The sequence below is a fragment of the Asterias amurensis genome, chromosome 6 (assembly GCF_032118995.1).
Source record: "Asterias amurensis chromosome 6, ASM3211899v1".
NCBI classification, from domain to species: domain Eukaryota; kingdom Metazoa; phylum Echinodermata; class Asteroidea; order Forcipulatida; family Asteriidae; genus Asterias; species Asterias amurensis.
Window position 1 is genome coordinate 19,843,245 of NC_092653.1, and position 20,408 is coordinate 19,863,652.

The window sequence follows — 20,408 nt, forward strand, 5'->3', positions numbered from 1 at the left end:
AAGAAAACCAATCTAGAGCAATTCCACTTATCCCAAATTTAGACCTCGGACGACTACGTAAAATGTTATGGTTAACAGTATCAAATGCTGCGCTGCACTAAGGTCAAATAAAGTAAGAACAACAACATGTTAACTTCATTTTCATGAGATTGTGCTGTGTATACTTAAATAAGTGCTGTTTCGGTGCTGTGATTTATCCGGTAAGCGGACTGAAGAGGAGGATACATTATTATTAGCAGTTAAATGATCATGAACTTGATTAAAAACAGCTCTCTCAATCAGTTTTGAAACAAAAGAAAGATTGCTAATGGGCGGTAATTAGCAGGCACATGATCAAGGTTATGTTTTTTCAACATAAGTGTTACATTGACTCTTTCCAATTTTTTCGGGAAGCCACAAATGAGCGATGCATTGATGACTCTATAGTAAAAGTTTGAAGCAAGACATCTATGCAATCAACTACAACAGGTGTTGGCATTGGGTCAAGAGAGCAAGATTTATGTGCAGAGTGCTTAATAAGGTTTCTATCTAATTCAGTGAGTGGAGAGAAGCAGTCCAAGGTGCACCCAGAACTTGTACCAGTATCGGATGAATACTTAGAAGTACCACATATCATCCCATCAAGCTTAGTGTGGATTTGATCAATTTTCCCGACAAAGAACTGACCCAATTCATTAGCAAAAGTAACCTTATCTTCAAACGGTGGTAAAGGAATATCAATATTTGTCTTGAGTAAAGATCATAATAATATATATAAGATCAGAACAATTATCATTTATGACAATATAGTAAAACTTCTTTCTGGCTCTAACAACAAGAGTAGTAACAGAGTTCCTCCATGCCTTGAAGATGTTTAAATCAGAAACTGCTCTTGTCCCATGCCATCTGCGTTCAGCCCTCCTTCTCATTATCTTGGCAGCTTTGATGTGATTATTATACCAGGGTACAAGAGGCCTGACGGAAATGGTTTGAGTAAGAATGTCTATCCAAGGCTTCTGCGAGGGTAACATTATAACTTGCCATTAACTCATTTAGATGGTGAGGAGGGTTGATGCACAAATCTGATACCACAAGCTCATTTCTCAGCCGCTCCATGTTGATGTTATTAATTTTCCTACAAGGAAATGACAGTCATTGGATACAGTACCTATAACGCTACTCGATTTCTCTCAAAAATATTTGAATTAAAAAAGAGACCTCAGCTGAGGTCGCGAATTCAAGGCATCTGAAAGCACACAACTTGTGCGACAAGGGTGTTTTTTCTTCCATTATTCTCTCACAACTTCGACGACCAATTGAGTTCAATATTTCATGGATTTGTTATTATATGCATATACATGTATGTTGGGATACACCATGTAACACCAAGTAAGAATGAATGCTGGTCTTTGACAATTATCAAAGGTGTCCAGTGTCTTTAAGCTCTGTTATAGTCAGAACCGACTAAAGGTGACTACACCAGTCACGATAACAAATGACATAACTTCTGACATCTTCATGGTGGCTATTGGTTTGTACACAGAGCATGGTTGAAGTGTAAGTGCTTTTTCAAAGGTTTCACAATTTGAAGGTACATGTAGCTTCGAGAAATATGAACAAATTATGGTCAGCTAAGATGGTATATATATGCAGGCAAGGTCGTTTGGGAAAAAAGTCAAATAAGAAAATGGGTTCAAGGACCACTTATGACATACAACCATACTGTAATAAGTTAAGTTTCAGTCAGTGTCATACTTTTCGCCTTTAATAAACTGTAGGTTAATCTCTTCTTTAACAACCAGGACAAAAAAGAACAATTTAGAAAGAAAAAAATGTACCAGCGATAATTGGGTTAACCGAGTCCTTGGTCGCAGTTGCATCTTCATCATGGTAGCTTAACATGCTGCCCCCCCCCCCCTCCCACCACACACACACACAGCTCATCAAGTCATTTGCCAGCTTTTGTGGTTCTTGGTATTGGAACGACGAAGAATATCTTCTGTGGCAATTCCACGAGGCTTACTCTATAATTTTAAAAGAAATTATGACCATGTTTTGTTTGTGGTATGTTAAAGTAGAGCAAAATGCTTTGCAGCAAACACTACAATTTGAACAGAGCTGTCTTCAATAAAATAAATAAAAACATCTGGCCTTTTGTTTGGGACTTGCAAATAGCATCGCTGAAGTTGATGGTCTTGATGTTGATGAAGGAGGTGGACTGGGGGAGCAAGGCTGATGTTTCAACAATACTTTACAAAGGATATTTGATTGTGTGGTATCTTTGCAACCCTTGAATTAGTTAAAAGCAACCCTCAAAGTTCTTTGCTGTTTTGTTCCCACACTTAAATTTTGTCAGCCCTGTACCACAAACAGGCAACCAAGTTTGTTTAAGGAAAATTTTGGATTTTATGTTTTTTAAGAACACCTATTAAGTTGCCCCAGCTTTTCATCTGTTTGCAGCGTGTTCTACGTAGATCTTTATTTATTGACTACAGTGCTGTATTGCAACTCTGGATTGAGTATCGCAAGTTAACTACTTCGAGTTGAGAACACAATCGGAAAAAAATCTTAGATTAACACTCATTTGCTTTAAGACAATATACTTTACATCCTTTATTATTTACAAATAAAATTTACAATGTACAGTATATTTAAAGAAATAGAGTGAGCAAGTCTCCTATGTGTTCAAACATTTTGACTTGTTAAAGTGTACAGGTTTGCTTCATTAACTTGTAGAAGCATTGTACACCATGTACATGGCACCACAGTGCTCCCAAAAATGTTTGAATATGCGTGACACTTGTAAGGTCTGTGATGATAATGTACACAAAACAAGTGTTTTACCATTGTACATATAGAAATAAATAAAATACATATTGAAATGTCTAAAAACTCATTGTTGAGTATTTATTGTAATAGTTAAGCCCCTTCCCATAAAAACAAATAAAATTGAATTCCTTTTTCAAATCAATTTAGGACAAACACAAAATACATGTAGTTCATCATGTTCAGTGTATTTCATCACACTTTTCTGTGATTGAGCATTTTTTACAATTTAGCTGCGTGTACGAAATCCATAGACCCCCAACACAGCATGCAACATTATTATGTTCTGTTACACCATTGTTGCAGATTCCTCTTCTAACATTATCCAACAAAATTTTCACAAAAGCCGACAAACAGCTAGTGGCGAACGATTTGTAAACAACAATGGCGGTCATTGCTTTTTCATTGGCACACCTAGTGACAACCATATTACAACCATCGAGACCGGAGCTATTTCCAATGTTATACAATGTGTTGCTAATGACCAATGGTGGGTGCAATCAAGATAGGAACCCTGTGAGACACTCGGCCATACGAGTACGTCTTTGTAGTATTTCACATGATTGGTTGTCCACCAATAAACATTCACCATCTATTGAGAGCAGGAACTGTTGGTCAAAGTCATGCATCCTTATCAAGTTACAGAAACATTACTTGAAGCAGGCACAACATTGGTAAAGTTAAACAAATAAATGTGCACAGATTGGCATCAAATTCACATTGTGCAAAGATGGTGATAATGGAAAACATTTCACCGGAAATACATTAGATTTTGAGAGAAAAATTAAAACAATTAGAGAACATAGGGTTTTTTATTCCACGATGTCTTTGTGACTCTGATGACGTATGTAACTTAAATTTTCACAGGTTTGTTTTTAGTGTTTTTAATGATTTACATTTTTTTCTGTATTTAAAAAAAAAAAGTTAGGCTTGAAAAGTCTTTTGAAAAGTTGTACTTAATGTCATTGTACACCCTTTAAACCTGAGGTTTTGTTCCATTTGGACCCCACCTATTGTAAATTGACTTGATTATTCAACAACTTCATGTGAACTTTGAGCCACTTCTCTAGATCACAATTCTTATTGACCAGCCTTTTGTCTAGGAGTAGAGGTTTCGTTCACATTGGCATTGGTACATGTAGCAACCTAAACACACTTTGTTAACTTACATGTTTCTAGTAGAAACAATAATCATGCATAACATTAGTGATCGGCCTCGTTGAAAATTGGATGCATAAATCAAATACATGTACTTTGCAAAATTCCACTGTAGCTTGTGTAAAATTTATCCCAAAAATTTGAAGCGTAGATAAAAGCTTTCAAATTACGGAGTTACGTAACAGAACAGGGTTCGATATGGATCAACTAATCACAATCAAGAATTCAAGTTTTCTTGAGGATAAACTAAATTGTCCCATGTTACCCTTTTACACAAATTGATAAAGTGTTCACAAAACATAATATACGTGTATATACAATAAATAAAAAATAAATTAAATAAAAATAATGTCCACAGGTTTACTTTAAACTTACTCAGTTTGAAGATAATGGTAGTAGAAAGCATCCCTCAAAATATTACTTGCCGAGGTGGTGCTGTAGCTTATGAGAAAATAGCAAAACATTGTCACAAGAACACTTTTGTCCCACTCTCACTTCTCACTCTCAGAGAGACGAAAATTATTTATGGTAAAATACCCTTTCTGGTTAATATGTTTTTACATGCTAAAAACAGACTAAAATAGTTTTGGTGACATTGTTCTACTTCTCAAAACCTACAGCAGCTCAGCAAATAATATCTTAAGGGAAGCTTTCTATTATGAATATCTTCAAACTGTTTAAGTTTAATGTAAATCTGGGACTGTGTGCAAAAAGTACCCAGACCCTATTGAGTGTCTTGAACAAATGTTGCGTTATTCTCAGTTGACATGAAGTGAAGATTCCTGCTCCATTCATTATTGAAAACTATCAACAGTCTGACAGACAAAGAAATAGTTTCCTTCTAGACCTGACAACAAATGAAGTGGATGCTACTTGATACTAAGAGGTGTATGACTACAATGAGCACTGCGGCATCCAGGGAGCAGGCAATCTCAGGAGGGGCAAAAGGGCTCGCTAATCATTTAAATAACTGTTGAAGACACTGGACACTATACTGGTAACTGTCAAAGACCAGTCTTCTCACGTGGAGTATCTCAGCATAAATGCATGACAAACCAACCTGTGAAAATTTGAGCTCAATTGGCCGTCGAATTTGCGAGTTAACTATGAAAGAAAAAACACCCTTGTCACACGAAGTTGTTTGCTTCAGATGCTTGATTTTGAGACCTCAAAATCTAATTCTGAGGTCTTGAAATCAAGTTCGTGGAAAATTACTTCTTTCTCGAAAACTGTTACTCCAGAGGGAGCCGTTTCTCACAATGTCTTACAACCTTTCCCCATTACTCGTTACCAAGTAAGGTTTTATGCTAATAATTATTTTGAGTAATTACCAATAGTGTCCACTGCCTTTAAGGCCTGGAAATTCATCTTTGTATTGGAACATTAATAAGTCCAAGGTTTATCATTTCCAATGCTTACTACGTTAAGCTAGTCAGTGAGTTCTACTGTTGTATAACTTGCTGCATCACCGTCTGTACGGTTGGTTGGGTAAGCTAGTCAGTGAGTTCTACTGTTGTATAACTTGCTGCATCACCGTCTGTACGGTTGGTTGGGTAAGCTAGTCAGTGAGTTCTACTGTTGTATAACTTGCTGCATCACCATCTGTACGATTGGTTGGGTAAGCTAGTCAGTGAGTTCTACTGTTGTATAACTTGCTGCATCACCGTCTGTACGGTTGGTTGGGTAAGCTAGTCAGTGAGTTCTACTGTTGTATAACTTGCTGCATCACCATCTGTACGGATGGTTGGGTAAGCTAGTCAGTGAGTTCTACTGCTGTATAACTTGCTGCATCACCGTCTGTACGGTTGGTTGGGTAAGCTAGTCAGTGAGTTCTACTGTTGTATAACTTGCTGCATCACCGTCTGTACGATTGGTTGGGTAAGCTAGTCAGTGAGTTCTACTGTTGTATAACTTGCTGCTATCACCGTCTGTACGGTTGGTTGGGTAAGCTATTCAGTGAGTTCTACTGCTGTCTAACTTGCTGCATCACCGTCTGTACGGTTGGTTGGGTAAGCTAGTCAGTGAGTTCTACTGTTGTATAACTTGCTGCATCACCGTCTGTACGATTGGTTGGGTAAGCTAGTCAGTGAGTTCTACTGTTGTATAACTTGCTGCATCACCGTCTGTACGGTTGGTTCGGTAAGCTAGTCAGTGAGTTCTACTGTCGTATAATTTGCTGCATCACCGTCTGTACGGTTGGTTTCCATGTAAATCTTTATCTTCTCTAGAATGTACTCAGGGACTTCAAATATTTTGAGTTCTGTATTTTCTAGCATGTTGTTATCTCTGAAAGAAAATGGAAGTCAAAAGAATATTAGTTATAATTATTAGTTAGTCTTGAAGTCGTCATAATTAGAACTGATAAGACTTTACAATGCTACAACATGTACATAAATATGGAATGTTTATGAGTTGAAAGATGGAATGTTCCGTTCAACGAGATGAAACCGATTTGAATGGAACATTCCATCTTTAAATGAACGAAAATAATCTCACCATTGCCACAATCATTTTTTTTTCTTCGTTTTACATACACGTAACACCAAGGTATATCTTGGAGGAAAAACCAATCACCAAATTATGTACCAGAATATATTCAGGCATCAATAACGAGACACCTGTTATACTTCCATCCAACTCTAAAACACTCAAAGCAGTATTCTTGTTGCCAGACTATTCATCGGGCCGTGATACACACACTGGCAGGCTGTGTCAAAGGGTACCAACAACCAGCTTTCCAAGCTGGGATTGAAGTGGAGATTGTCCATGACTTGCCAATTTTGGGTACAGCAGTCAATTACTACGAAAGTGTGGCCAACTCTTTGGCAGGGCAGCCTTGGATTGGACGAGTTGGCAGTATAAAAAGCATTTGTAACCATTTGTTATATAATGCATGGTTGGAAAGATGCTTTTAAAGTAGAATACAATGATCCACACAAATTTGCCTCGAAATTGTGTGGTTTTCCTTTTGCTTTACGAACAACAATATCAGCCATTAATGGTTGACTCCCATAAATGGCCAACCGTGTTAGTCGATGAGGTAAAAGGAAAACCACGCAATTTCAAGGCATTCATGTATTTGTGTGGATCATTGTATTCTACCTTTACAACATCTTTCCAACCACATGCTTTTTATAGCAAACAGTTACAAATGCTTTTCAAAGACCAACTCCATTGGTCCAAGGCAACGTGCTCCTTTAAATGAGCATCTCACCCTCCCAAAATCCACATGTGGAGAATATTACTGGCGGTCTGGGCTTTTTTATTCAAACTCCTTTCTTTTAGCAGCTCTCCATTATTATCATTATCACTTGGATTTAAAACTTTATCAATTTCACTTGGATTTAACCCTTTATCAATTTTAGAAGTCCTCAAAGATGCTTTGTCAGATTTTTTGCCCCAAACATTAACAAAAATATATTTTTTTGAGTGAATGGTATTTCAAAGAGTTTCACCCGCTCTAACGAAAAAAAGTTTAACTTTTACTTTTAATGGTCAGGAAACATGACAAAAATTCAATTCACTGGTCACGTTATATATTGTCAGGATCCCGACAAAAACTAATTTTGAGCAATTTATTTCACTGCTACTAATAATTGGCGGACTTTTTCGAGCAATGGCTCAAATGAAAGCTTGTAACTTTCTCGACCACCATCAAAATACCTATTGAATTTTAAATCAAAATTTGTGGGTCAAATCGGCAAAAAATCTGACATAGCATCTTGAATAAACTGTACCTGTATTCGTCTGTGTTGGCTAACTCAATGATATCTTCTAGTAGTAGCATGTATGCTTTGCCACCAGTTGCTGGCATGAGATGATGTTCATATAACCATTGCTTGTCATCTTGATCACCAGAATACTGTCAACAAAATACAACATTTACCTTCAATCAATGCATTATACACAAATCTGCATCAACTCTTAATATGTTGTGTACAACTACACAAGCAAGAAACTAGTCAGCCATTTATCTCAACCCCAAGGGAAGGAAAACCCTATTGGTAGGAATGCTGTACATTTTTGTATTCATTTTTTATTTAAGCTAATCAAGTGTGTAACCTTGTGTGACTGATGGCTGGCAGCACCCTGTAGCCTTGGTATTTTTAGACCCAGGTACCCAAAGTAAGAGTTACCACAATGATCCTTGCAGGACTTTGGTAAACCCTTAACCTTTTTTTTTTTTCAACCGCCCGCCGGGCAAGTCAACCAAAATTCTTGATTGCCGGCAGGTTTTTTCACTAGCCCGCATGTATTTATACACACTATTTTCAAAAAAAAAAAAAAAACATGACAGTGAAGCCTTTTAAATAGCGTTTTTTTGGAGGATTTTATCCCTTAATTTTTACCTTAAATTATCCTTTTTCCATCAACAACAACTTAAATGACTTCGTGGTTAAGGGGTTGGTTGATTTGAACATGTTTTGAACTCCGTTTCCAACAAAATCTTCATGAATCAACGATCAGTCAACAACACACAACGAGAAATAATTAAATGAACTTGGCCCCACAACGCCCTCTGTTGGCAAAAGTTGTCCATTTTATTAGAATTCCTCCAAGGCTGTATATTGTGCACAGTATGCAGGCATAATGCAGTGTGCGGCAATTCGTGAACGTGTATTACATTGAAGTCTAGTCAATAAGACCATGAATATGGAATTATTAACAGCCATCAACTGCCAATCACAGCGTGCGGAGTGTTGGTTAGAATGGACTTTGGATGACTGTGTGTTGTGTATGTGCTGTGCATACTGCATGGACCAGTGGGCGACCTTGTATATTGGCACCATGTGGTTTGTGTATCGTGTTTTCAATGAGCTGTACATGTATTCTGAAATGAACGATAGCAATTCAGATCCCGATTGCAGCCAAATTAAATCTAGCAAGTATCTAGAATTGTCAAAGTTACTATTTTAAATGCTGTAGTAAAATATTTCTGTGGGATTTTGCCACTGAACCCTCTTTTATATGTGAAAAGGAATAATTATTTGACTCGCCCGGCGGGCTAGTGAGAAAGGGTTTTCACTCGCCCGCCGCTATTTTCACTCGCATTTGGCGACCAGACGACCGCTAATTTCGAACCCTGCCAGGGAAAGTTTAATTGCGATGTCAACAACACAACAGGTCCTGTCAAAACTAAAATGTAATTTTTATTCATGTCTTTTCCCGTTGTTTTGTAAAAAGATCAGTTCAGTAAAAATTGTGACGTACAGCCCTAAGGTCTTGTGAATTTCCCAAAAAAATTAAAGCTCTGGTGATATCAGGAATCAGTTCGGGGAATGTAACGAGCTTACCTTAAACAGATCCGGATGTTTAATGTAAAGTCTACCTCTTGTGTTTCCAAGTCCAAGAGCTCTGCAAGCAAACAGTCAACAAACACAAACACACTTCCATCATGAATCATCAAACATTTCAATCACTTTTAAAGCACATGGACAATATATATAAGTTATTGTGAAAGATCTCATTTCATTTCTTTCCAATTCATAATTTTGGTTGTGAAGCGAAGGATTAATCACTTAACTAACCAAGAACTGAGAGAAGACAAGACAGGAAGTTTCAGACGTAGGACAGAAACCCCAGGAAATTATTCCAGGGAAATGCACCGATCCGGTAGGAACTAAACCCAAATCCACAAAGTGCCCCCCCCCCTGCATGATTAAAACCGGGTCGTAGAGGTGCAAGGCCAGGAAATATATTGTAGCACTACAAAAACATGACTGCCCATCAGTATCCGCACTTTATATGTGATCAAACATACATGAAATAATACCCTGCACAAATTTAAGCTCAAACGGTCATCAAAGTAAAAAAAAAAAAACTGAAAACCGTGTTATCATTGTTTTCACACAGCAGAGTTTGAACTCATGCCATCCAAACTAATATTTACTCATTTCTCACAAACCATACACATTTACCGTAATTTTCGGATTATAAACTGCCCGCCGTATAAACCGCCTTTCCCCAAAATATAGAAAAAAATATTTAAGTGTCTGCGCATCAACTGCCTGGCAAATAAACTGCAATCAGCGCACAAAGACAGGGGCCATGCGAAAGTGGGGTCCTACCTTGAGGTCAACCCGCCTTTAACTCATTTGGTGCCGTCAACTCGCCGTTAATTCCTCCAATACCACATTTATCATCCACAAAATAGGCAAAGAACTGTAAAGTATTAGCTAAAGGAGAATTTTCATAACTTTTAGGTTACATTTCAGTTTAAAAATTTAGTTTTTTTCTCATTACAAATTACCTCGAAGCAGTAAACTCGTCGGCTGTCATTTTGCTTTTTTTACAGAGCTTACACAATATGAACAACAAAAGGCGCCTTTCTGCATATGGATTATTCTAGGCCCAAGCAGTCAATGATTGGTACCGCATAGTGGCCTATGAACTGCGCGTCGTGTTAATTGCTCACTGACGTCTTGGGTGAAGACTAATTCATACATGCCATCTGCGTAGTGGTCGAGTTGACGGCGAGTTGACGGCGCAAGTAGCAGGACCGAAATAACAACAAACTCCGACCGGCAGTACTTTATTTATCATTGATAACATTTTCTTTGAACTATTGTGAAAAATAAAGAAAGAACTTTGTTGCAAACTCCTTATTACAATCAAACAAGTTTATTCTCCAAATCCCGCGATGATTTGCTTACATCCATGGGCCGCTTGATAAGGGGTGAAATGGCAGACGAGTCCGACCACCTGACGATTGTTTCAAAGTCTGCTCTAAATAAAAAACATGCACCCAGAAGTAAGCAATTTGGCAATGACACTTAGCATGTGTTTTTTCTCTGTGTGGAAGGGCAACCCGACTATATTTCTTTTGCAGCTATCCTCGTACTCATGATCTTGCCTTGCGCTCGACCCCACTTTATAGTGACACATCGTGGATTATTTTATGGGTCCTAGGATGACAATTATTTCCAATTCGCTATTTATGCAGAGTTGCTGAACTAACATTATTTTGAGGTTCAAAGTGTTCATAAATATGGGAAAAAAACGGTGTTGTTGGACAGATGGATTTATTATGGAGTAGAAATAGGACCTTTTGTGACCCATTCATCTAGGAATAAACTTGAGGCATGGCCTTGTAACTGCAGACAAGGTTGGTGGAGTCGTCCATGTAGCAAAAATTTCTTGTTAAAGGATTTTCAGAGCGGATTTGGTGCGCCGGTGTATGATTTTTCCTGTCTGTTTTGTACTTGTATTAAGAAGTTTTTTTTAAACAATGTTTCTATAAAAAAAGTGTAGGCTGTTTTTTTCTTCTTCAACATTAATATGTCGGCATACAAGCCGCCCGGCAAACAAACCACAGTTGAGTTCAAAATAATGTCAAAATCAACATATAAACCGCAGTTTATAATCCGAAAATTACGGTAATCAATTATAGATTTCCCAGCATGACCATCATTATACTATGCAAGTTACGTGCAAATCTCTGATGTCTATTTTTCCAATCTTATCAATGCTATGCACACACTCTAAAGTAAAACAAAGACTTGGTAAGCATTGAAGAAAAAAAAATCAGTTTTCATCTACAGTTTTCATTGTAAAGCCAACCAATAATGAAGATGATACCAATGCAAAACAGTCCAGAAAAATAGTATGTCAATCTGAAAGACTGCAAAGTTAAGAAAATAGCTTTTGAATACAAAAAGATCCAAGTGGCTTATTTTTAGAGACTGAAATAGCCATAAACACAAACCACGATTTTGTGTTTTCTGTATAAAAAACACAACTGTTACATATAATGAAATCTCCAGAGTTTGGTAAAAGAAGCTGTGTCGTCATTATCAAAGCAGGCCTGTGGTTGTACATGGAACTATTCACTCTCACTGCATATGTGCAAGCTCTCCCTCAGTAACTATCTACATGTATGAAGAATGAATACACATATAGTAATTGGGTAAGATTTCATAATTCCATGTACAGCCACGGGTCTGTTTTGATCATGACGACACAACACCTTTAAATAGAGGATAAGAATGAAGACAGTCTATTAAACTGTTTAGCTGTTTAACATTTAGTACTGAATCGCTGTACTTACTTGTTTGCGCGTGCCCCCATTACAAATTGCGAGTTCTTTGTCAGACGTGCTGGATCCCATTTTGGACCTTCCTTCTTGACCACCTCTACTTTAGGCTTGCTGATCTTGTAGCCTCCTCCTCCAGCCACTGGTATCTCATCAGTATAGTCTCTATGATGCAATGGGGGACGACCTTTACGCTACATCAATACAACAATCAGAGTTTTGAGATTACACACTGTCTAAATACCTAGACTGAATTTCACATCACAGAATTAGGTTTTTTAAATTAACAATCTCATGAATCAGGAATGTTAAGACTTTTTAAGGTTATTATGAAAGCAAAAAACTTGATCAAATATCAGAATTTCCCATTTTTTAGTAGAGTGAGCGAAATAATGGCTGAGAATTAAATTGAATACAGTACATCCAAAATGTTTCAGACAACCTGAAATCATAAAGGTTCTACCAAGTGGAAATACCTCACATTAAAAAAACACAAGTTCATGCACTCTGATTGGTCCAAGACCCATCACATTGCGGTTTAACATGTATATAAACCAGCAAGGTGAAATAGAAAATAATTAGCCCTAACAAAGCCAATGTTTGGTCAAAATCATGTATGCACTGACTTGTATGTGCTTATTGTGCAAGAAATACCAAATAAGCCTTTCTAGTTTGTATCTGTGGGGTTGGTCTGAGTGAACATACATGAATGTGTACTAACCTTTCTAATTTGTATCTGTGGGGTTGGTCTGAGTGAACATACATGAATGTGTACTAACCTTTCTAGTTTGTATCTGTGGGGTTGGTCTGAGTGAAAATGTAGCCGTCTCACCATCCTCCAGCTTCATATGCTGTCAAAATGTCAGTAACATATAATCAACCACAATATGTCATGTATTCCCCTGGTGACTGCTTCTGTGCTCATTTGTCCCGAGTCTTTTTAAAACAGTCTTTCTTGGTTCCAGCAGCCGTATGAAATAGACCTTGATGTACTCTTTCTATGGCCGTTTTCCAATTCTTGGTTTAGGCTTGGGCTACAGTTTGAAGCTCCATAAGGACAGCACATAAATACCCAAATGAACCAAACCCAAGCAATGGTTTGGAAGGCAGGCAGCTTCAATCAATCCAAACTATTGGAGTGTTTTTAACCTGATACCATTCCTCCCTAACTAAAATTTTTAAAACTCAACCCCAAGTTAAGCGTCAGTTTACAAGTGCAGTCCTCAGCCAATCTAAATAAATCAAAACGTTGGACTTCAATTGTGTGAAGGTGATCAGCGTGTTTTTTGTTAAATCTTAAGATATAATAATCCTTGAAGTAGAATTGATCATGTAAACACAACTTGCAATAAAACTGTCCAAGTATTAGTATTTTCCTAGTGTTATGAGTTGAGATATTGGACTGACCTTTGCTGATGGTTCTTGTGCTTCTTCAGGGTAGTCTGTATTTCTAAAGTTGAACATATTTGCTGTGTAGTCCTGAATAGCACCAACACCATGCTGATTATCCTGCACAAACTTCCCATGTGGGTAAAACACACTCTTAGCCTGTTCAAGAAAAAAAAAACATATTATGTACCCCACCTTGGTTGGAAATTGAACAAATCAATTATCTTTCAAATTTTTGTACGTAAAGAACTTTATACATCTCAATTTTAAGCCCCAATTCTCTTTTGAAAGAAAGACATTACAAAATCAATAACTTAGTTTGGCAAGTAAACTAACTCATCCTATATCCAAAAGGTCAAATACTATATGCAAAAGGTCAAACACTATATGCAAAAGGTCAAACACTATATGCAAAAGGTCAAATACTATATGCAAAAGGTCAAATACTATATGCAAAAGGTCAAATACTATATGCAAAAGGTCAAACACTATATGCAAAAGGTCAAATACTATATGCAAAAGGTCAAATACTATATGCAAAAGGTCAAACACTATATGCAAAAGGTCAAATACTATATGCAAAAGGTCAAATACTATATGCAAAAGGTCAAACACTATATGCAAAAGGTCAAATACTATATGCAAAAGGTCAAGTGTAATGTAATTGCTGTGTGCAGCCAATCCTTGTTTTAAAAAAAAACAATGTTACAAAGAAAACATTCTCAAGTCCTGAATCTCATTTCTGCTTTGTGTGTCTTTGTTTTGCTAAAGAGCTAAGTTTACCAGTTTCCCAGCAATGTTGTAACGAGGGTCAACAATACACATATATACATCCAGCAATATTTAAATAAGAAAAGATTGCTAGGTGCAAAAAAATAGGACTGCTACAAAATCAAACAGTGTGCTATTAGTTGATGTTGATGCACTGATATTAAAAACAAATTAAATCTATGAACATAGCTTAATAACTAAACATACCTCTTCAAGACTCGTTCTAAAGACTGATAAAACATGATCTTCAGTTACAGAATCCTTGCCGTTATTTGCTTGTATATTCTCTACTGCCATCTGAAAGAACCGAGCATATTTTTGATAAACATTCTGGATATCTTTGTTGATTCGATGTTGAAGTGTTCCACGTAAGAAGTCCAGCGTTGGTATTGGATTGAAGGTACTGCCGCCACTCCTGTAAAAACAAAGAAAAACACACAGACAAATATTAAAAACAATCAGCCTTAAGAATGTCTTAACAAAGCATTTAAGTAGAATGCTCATAAACACAAGTGCCATGACCAGGACCTGAACCCACACTCCAATAACACCAAAGGTTTAGTTTAGTCTGGTGCTTTAAGACCATGAAGCCATGAACAGGACCTGAACCCAAACTCTGACAGTAAACCAGCATTTTAGTCTGGTGCTTTAAGTACATGGGGCCATGAACAGGACCTGAACCCACACTCCAATAACACCAAAGGTTTAGTTTAGTCTGGTGCTTTAAGACCATGAAGCCATGACCAGAACCTGAACCCAAACTCTGACAGTAAACCAGCATTTTAGTCTGGTGCTTTAAGACCATGAAGCCATGAACAGGACCTGAACCCAAACTCTTGACAGTAAACCAGCATTTTAGTCTGGTGCTTTAAGACCGTGAAGCCATGACCAGAACCTGAACCCAAACTCTTGACAGTAAACCAGCATTTTAGTCTTGTGCTTTAAGTACATGGGGCCATGAACACGACCTGAACCCACACTCCAATAACACCAAAGGTTTAGTCTGCAGTCTGGTGCTTTAAAGGAACACGTTGCCTTGGATCGGTCGAGTTGGTCCATAAAAAGCATTTATAACCGTTTGTTATAAAATGCATATGGGTGGAAAGATGTTGTAAATGTAGAATACAATGATCCACACAAACACGACTCGAAAATCCACGGTTTTCCTTTTACCTCGTCGACTAACACGGTCGGCTATTTGTGGGAGTCAAATTTTTTACTCCCATAAATGGCCGACCGTGTTATTTCGCAGAGTAAAAGAAAAACCACACAAGTTCGGGGCAAATTTGTGTGGATCATTATATTCTACTTTTAAAAGATCTTTCTATCCATATGCATTTTATAACAAACGGTTTCAAACGCTTTTTACAGACCAACTCGTCCGATCCAGGGCAACGTGTTCCTTTAAAACCATGGAGCCATGACCAGAACCTGAACCCAAACTCTTGACAGTAAACCAGCGTTTTAGTCTTGTGCTTTTTACATGGGCCATGAACAGGACCTGAACCCACACTCCAATAACACCAAAGGTTTAGTCTGGTGCTTTAAGACCATGGAGTCATGACCAGAACCTGAACCCAAACTCTTGACAGTAAACCAGCATATTAGTCTGGTGCTTTAAGTCCATGGGGCAATGAACAGGACCTGAACCTTCACTCTAATAACACTAAAGCTTTAGTCTGGTGATTTAAGACCATGGAGCCATGACCAGGACCTGAACCCAAACTCTAACAACACCTGGGCCCAATTTCATAGCGCTGCTTAGTGGCCGATTTTGTGCTAACTTAGCAATTTCTATTTCATAGCGCTGCTAACTCTAAGCACACGGAAATGCATGCTTACCTACCGGTGCTTACCGCACAAAAATAAATGACATCACAATGTAAATCCACGGTAAACACACAATATGGTCGCCAAATTTTTCTGCTAACCTGTGAAATACGCTAAGTCTTAAGCAAATATTTCTGCTACTGTAAGCATGCAAATTTGCTTACCGTTTAGCAGCGCTATGAAATTGGGCCCTGGAACTGAACCCACACTCTAACAACACCAGAACTTGAGTCTGGTACATTAAGACCATGAGGTCATTAGAGTATCATGTGAATAGCAATTACCTTGTTTTATATGACATGCCAGGCTGACGTACTAAGCGGGGATGTTTGTGAACTGGAAATGTCTTCAATGTCATACAGAATGGATTACGCTGCAAAAAAACCCACAGAAATGTCATTAATATGAGGTCATTTCTACACTGCGGTCACACATTACCACAATACTTCCTTTGTGCAGTCATGTGTCTAGCCCTGGCGGCCTTACACTTTCGTATTGTACTACAGTGACGTCCTGGACATCAGGGTACATTTCTTGGGCAAAAATTTTTCACAGCTTCATAACTCAAATCTTACCTGCAAGAAAGCACTAATTTTAACAGATTCACATTCCATGGCAGCATATGTTTTTCTGCGGTGGGTTTTGATCATAAGTAATTCTTCACAAATCCGTCATTTTCATGAAATAATGCAGCTCCCAACGTTTAGGAATTCACATTTTTTGTTCGTACTCTCACAGTCTGCCATGTGTACGCAAGACGCACAACGCACAAATTTGAATTGTGTTGCGTGTCAACGCTGTGCAGTCAAGGTACGGTGACCAAGAATTCATGCGTCTAAGCTTGCATCATGCGTCTTGCAAGTGAATGTATAAGCGTTCGCACGACAACAGACAACACTGTGAGAAAACGATCGAAACGGGAATTTTTTAACGTTGGAAGCTGCATTATTTCACGAAAATGACGGATTTGTGAGGAAAATATGAGGACCAAAACCCACCGCAGAAAAATGTATGCCGCCATGAAATGTGAATCTGTTGAAATTAGTGGCTTGTTGCAGGTAAGATTTTAGTTATGAAGCTTTGAAATTTTTTCGTCCCAGAAATGGGCCTTAATAGTTAGGACTCTGTATCTGTGTACAGAGGAAGAGTCCTATATAGAGCTATCATGTGTCAAGAAACCCACTATGGCCCCAATGCTTCTGGAAAAACGGTCCTTCTGAGTCCTTCATGTTTGTATAGATATTTTGTATGGATATTGAAGGACTTGGGCTACTTTAACATTGTAAATGGTAAATAGTAGGCACTTTAATGTAGTTGGTCCCATAAAAGTAAAAATGTTGCAGGAAAACTTCTAGATAAGGTGTTTTTTTTTACTTTCCTCAAAAAGGTCATGTATTCTAGACTCTTACAGTGATGTGAACTTTAAAGGATGACAACTCCTTCCTCGGAAATTAAAGCTGTGTGTGTTACCGATAATTCTAACTGATTTAAAAGAGAATTTAAAGCACAAACCTAGTGTACGTATCTTCACAGTGCACATACAACCTAAATTGCTTACACTTCAAATTGAATGAATGACTTACTACTGTTTTAGGAAATGGTTTATTCTCCTGTTGATCCAGAATATGTTCTCCATCATTACAGGCAAAGCTGATGAAACAGAAACAAAACAATTCCAATATTAGTCTGACAGTGGATGACTGAACAGCTGTGACTAAACGGAGTCCAGTGTAGAGCCTAATCTCAGTGTACAGAATAGGCCAGAAATGACATTACTAAACAAATCTACTCTACACAGTCAAAGTGTACTTTCTAACTGAACACTTAGGCCTAACCATCAGATGAAGTGTTTTGATGCATTTGTTTTTACAGACTTACGGAGGTCGTTATTCAACCCCAGGAACAACTTTTTTAGATTTTCCTTACTTTTTGCTGACATACATGTACATGCAGACGGTTGACAATTGTATCCATTCAGACTTTCCATTGTGTAGCATCTACATCTACCATAATAAGCTTCATTTGACCAATAACAAAGAGTGACAACAGGTTCTAGAAAATTGGCCTTGTCAGTGTTCAAATTTAGCGGTCGCCCGGTCGTCAATTGCGAGTGAAAATAGCAGCAGGCAAGTCAAAACCCTTCCTTCACTAGCCCGCTGGGTGAGTCAATTGTTCCTTTTCACAATAAATGACAGTCAAAGGGCACTAATGTAAAGCCATTTTTTCGTTAGCTTTGATTGAAGGCTTGAGTAGGCAATTGTATTTCTACTGATTGGGTCACTGGGTACTGCACTCAACTACTTCTAGAAACCATTTAAGCTAGAAGTAGCAATCAACCACCATCATTAGCTTTACGCCTAAACTTGTGGATCCTTGCTGAGTAAACCAACGTAAATATAAACGCAAACGATAACTAACATTGACCCTACACATGCTACAGGTAGCCCAGGTTGGCGGCCTTGCATGCAACGTGATGTCCAGAGACGGGTACAAATATAATAAAGGCAAGGTCCCATACCAATGCTTATTCAGAGTCAACTCGGTCCCAAGTCAACTTAGTCCCAGTCAACTCGGTCCCACGTCAACTCGGTCCAACGTCAACTCGGTCCCAGTCAACTCGGTCCCAAGTCAACTCGGTCCCACATCAACTCGGTCCCAAGTCAACTCGGTCCCAAGTCAACTCGGTCCCACGTCAACTCGGTCCCAGTCAACTCGGTCCCAAGTCAACTCGGTCCCAAGTCAACTTGGTCCCAGTCAACTTGGTCCCAAGTCAACTCGGTCCCACGTCAACTCGGTCCCAGTCAACTCGGTCCCAAGTCAACTCGGTCCCACGTCAACTCGGTCCCAAGTCAACTCGGTCCGTATGGTTGACGGGAAGTAATTGTATGTTTTCCTTGAATTGGAAAAAAAAACTACTGTCCTTTTGACTTTGTACATGAAATGGGATAAGTGTGCACCAATGTCCGGGGTGTAATATTCGATACCTTCAAAAGCGACCCATTTGATTCTATATTCAACATACACTTTCCAATTGTGTTGGCCAATAAATTTTAACTTAAAAAAAAGTCTTCAAAATGTCTCTTTGCTTTCAACCAGTCTGTATGGCTCTCAACAATTCATGAATTGACAAACATTAATTAATTTCCTTTCTTTATTTTTTTATAATTATAAGAATATTAAATAATAACCATAATCTACTGATTAAAAAACTCAAACTTTTAAGGAAATTAGTGTTTGGTCAAAAATAAATAAAATAAATATAATATTGTTCAATTATAACTTGGGTTGCGATCCCTCCCCGCCCTCCCTCCCGCCCATGCAAGCTTGCCTGTCTTGGGACCGAGTTGACTTGAGACCGAGTTGACTGGGACCGAGTTGGCTTGGGACCGAGTTCCCCTTTTTTTCCTTAAAATTTATAATAAAGCGTATAAATAAACAGTGATAATTGAATCAACAAGCTGATGTTTAAATTTTAATATTAATAATAATATTGATATGAGGCCATGAGGGTTAAAAAATAAAAATCTCCAAAAATATTAGAAAATGATATTAAAAAAATAAGGCACGTGGCTTCTTTAAGCCTCCTGTATTTTTTTCTTCAGAATGCTCAGCAAAATATTCAGTCACATGATTTGATCATCATGAATTGTGAACTGAAATAGTGTTTGATGAAACTTTTTCGGTGGGCAAATATTTTTTTATGGCCTCAACATTACGACATATTTTTGTACCTTGTAGAAACGCCTAAAATACCAAATTTTTTGCATTTACAAGTGCAAATAACCAGTGAAGCCTTACGTGTTTCTATGTTTTGGTAAAGGGAGAGGAGACTCTTTGCTTGGCAAATAAAACCACAAATGTTTTATCTAGGGACTGTTTACATCGCGCACAGAGAGGTAAAAGATTTGCCACGATTTTAGGGACACCTCGAAAACAGGACCTCCTACGATACTATTTGCAGCCATAACATTAACAAACACTCCACAACAACAAACATATTCCTGCCAAATACTCACTTAACATGGAATGGCTTCATGTTGCTCATCTGAATAGAGGGAGGGTCAATGATTGCATCAATTGAAAGGCAAATTTTATTCGAAGGGACGTCAGCGGAGAGGTTCAGTTTAGTTCTTCTTTTATGAGGTACACTGCACTGACTGAAATGAAACGGAAGCAGAGCCGTAACGGAAGCGGTGAAGGGCGCCCTCTACTTCCAATGACGGCTTGAAACATAAACGGCACTCATTCCTGAAAATTCTGCTCCGGCCCTGGCCATGAAATGGTCCTCTGCTCCATGTCCAAATGTATATCTATATTTGTGGGGAGTGTTCTTGCAAAATTTCAATATCAGTCGACTTTTAGTGAATACAACTAGTCGCGGATCCAGGGGGGCGTGCGCCGCCACGCCCCCTCCCCACCCCCA

The 20,408-nt window shown here is 38.1% G+C and overlaps 1 protein-coding gene across 1 annotated transcript; it reads right to left on the bottom strand.

The window, feature by feature from the left end:
- Nucleotides 1-3,761: 3,761 nt before the first annotated feature.
- LOC139937959 (deoxynucleotidyltransferase terminal-interacting protein 1-like) lies at nt 3,762-20,161 on the bottom strand. Its single transcript, XM_071933268.1, has 10 exons — nt 20,002-20,161; nt 17,569-17,635; nt 16,270-16,358; nt 14,363-14,570; nt 13,403-13,543; nt 12,775-12,846; nt 12,011-12,189; nt 9,258-9,318; nt 7,701-7,825; nt 3,762-6,249 (listed from the first exon to the last, which is right to left on the bottom strand). Exons 1-10 carry the CDS (start codon nt 20,028-20,030, stop codon nt 6,108-6,110), a joined length of 1,113 nt encoding a protein of 370 aa, XP_071789369.1. The 5' UTR covers nt 20,031-20,161; the 3' UTR covers nt 3,762-6,107.
- Nucleotides 20,162-20,408: the final 247 nt, after the last annotated feature.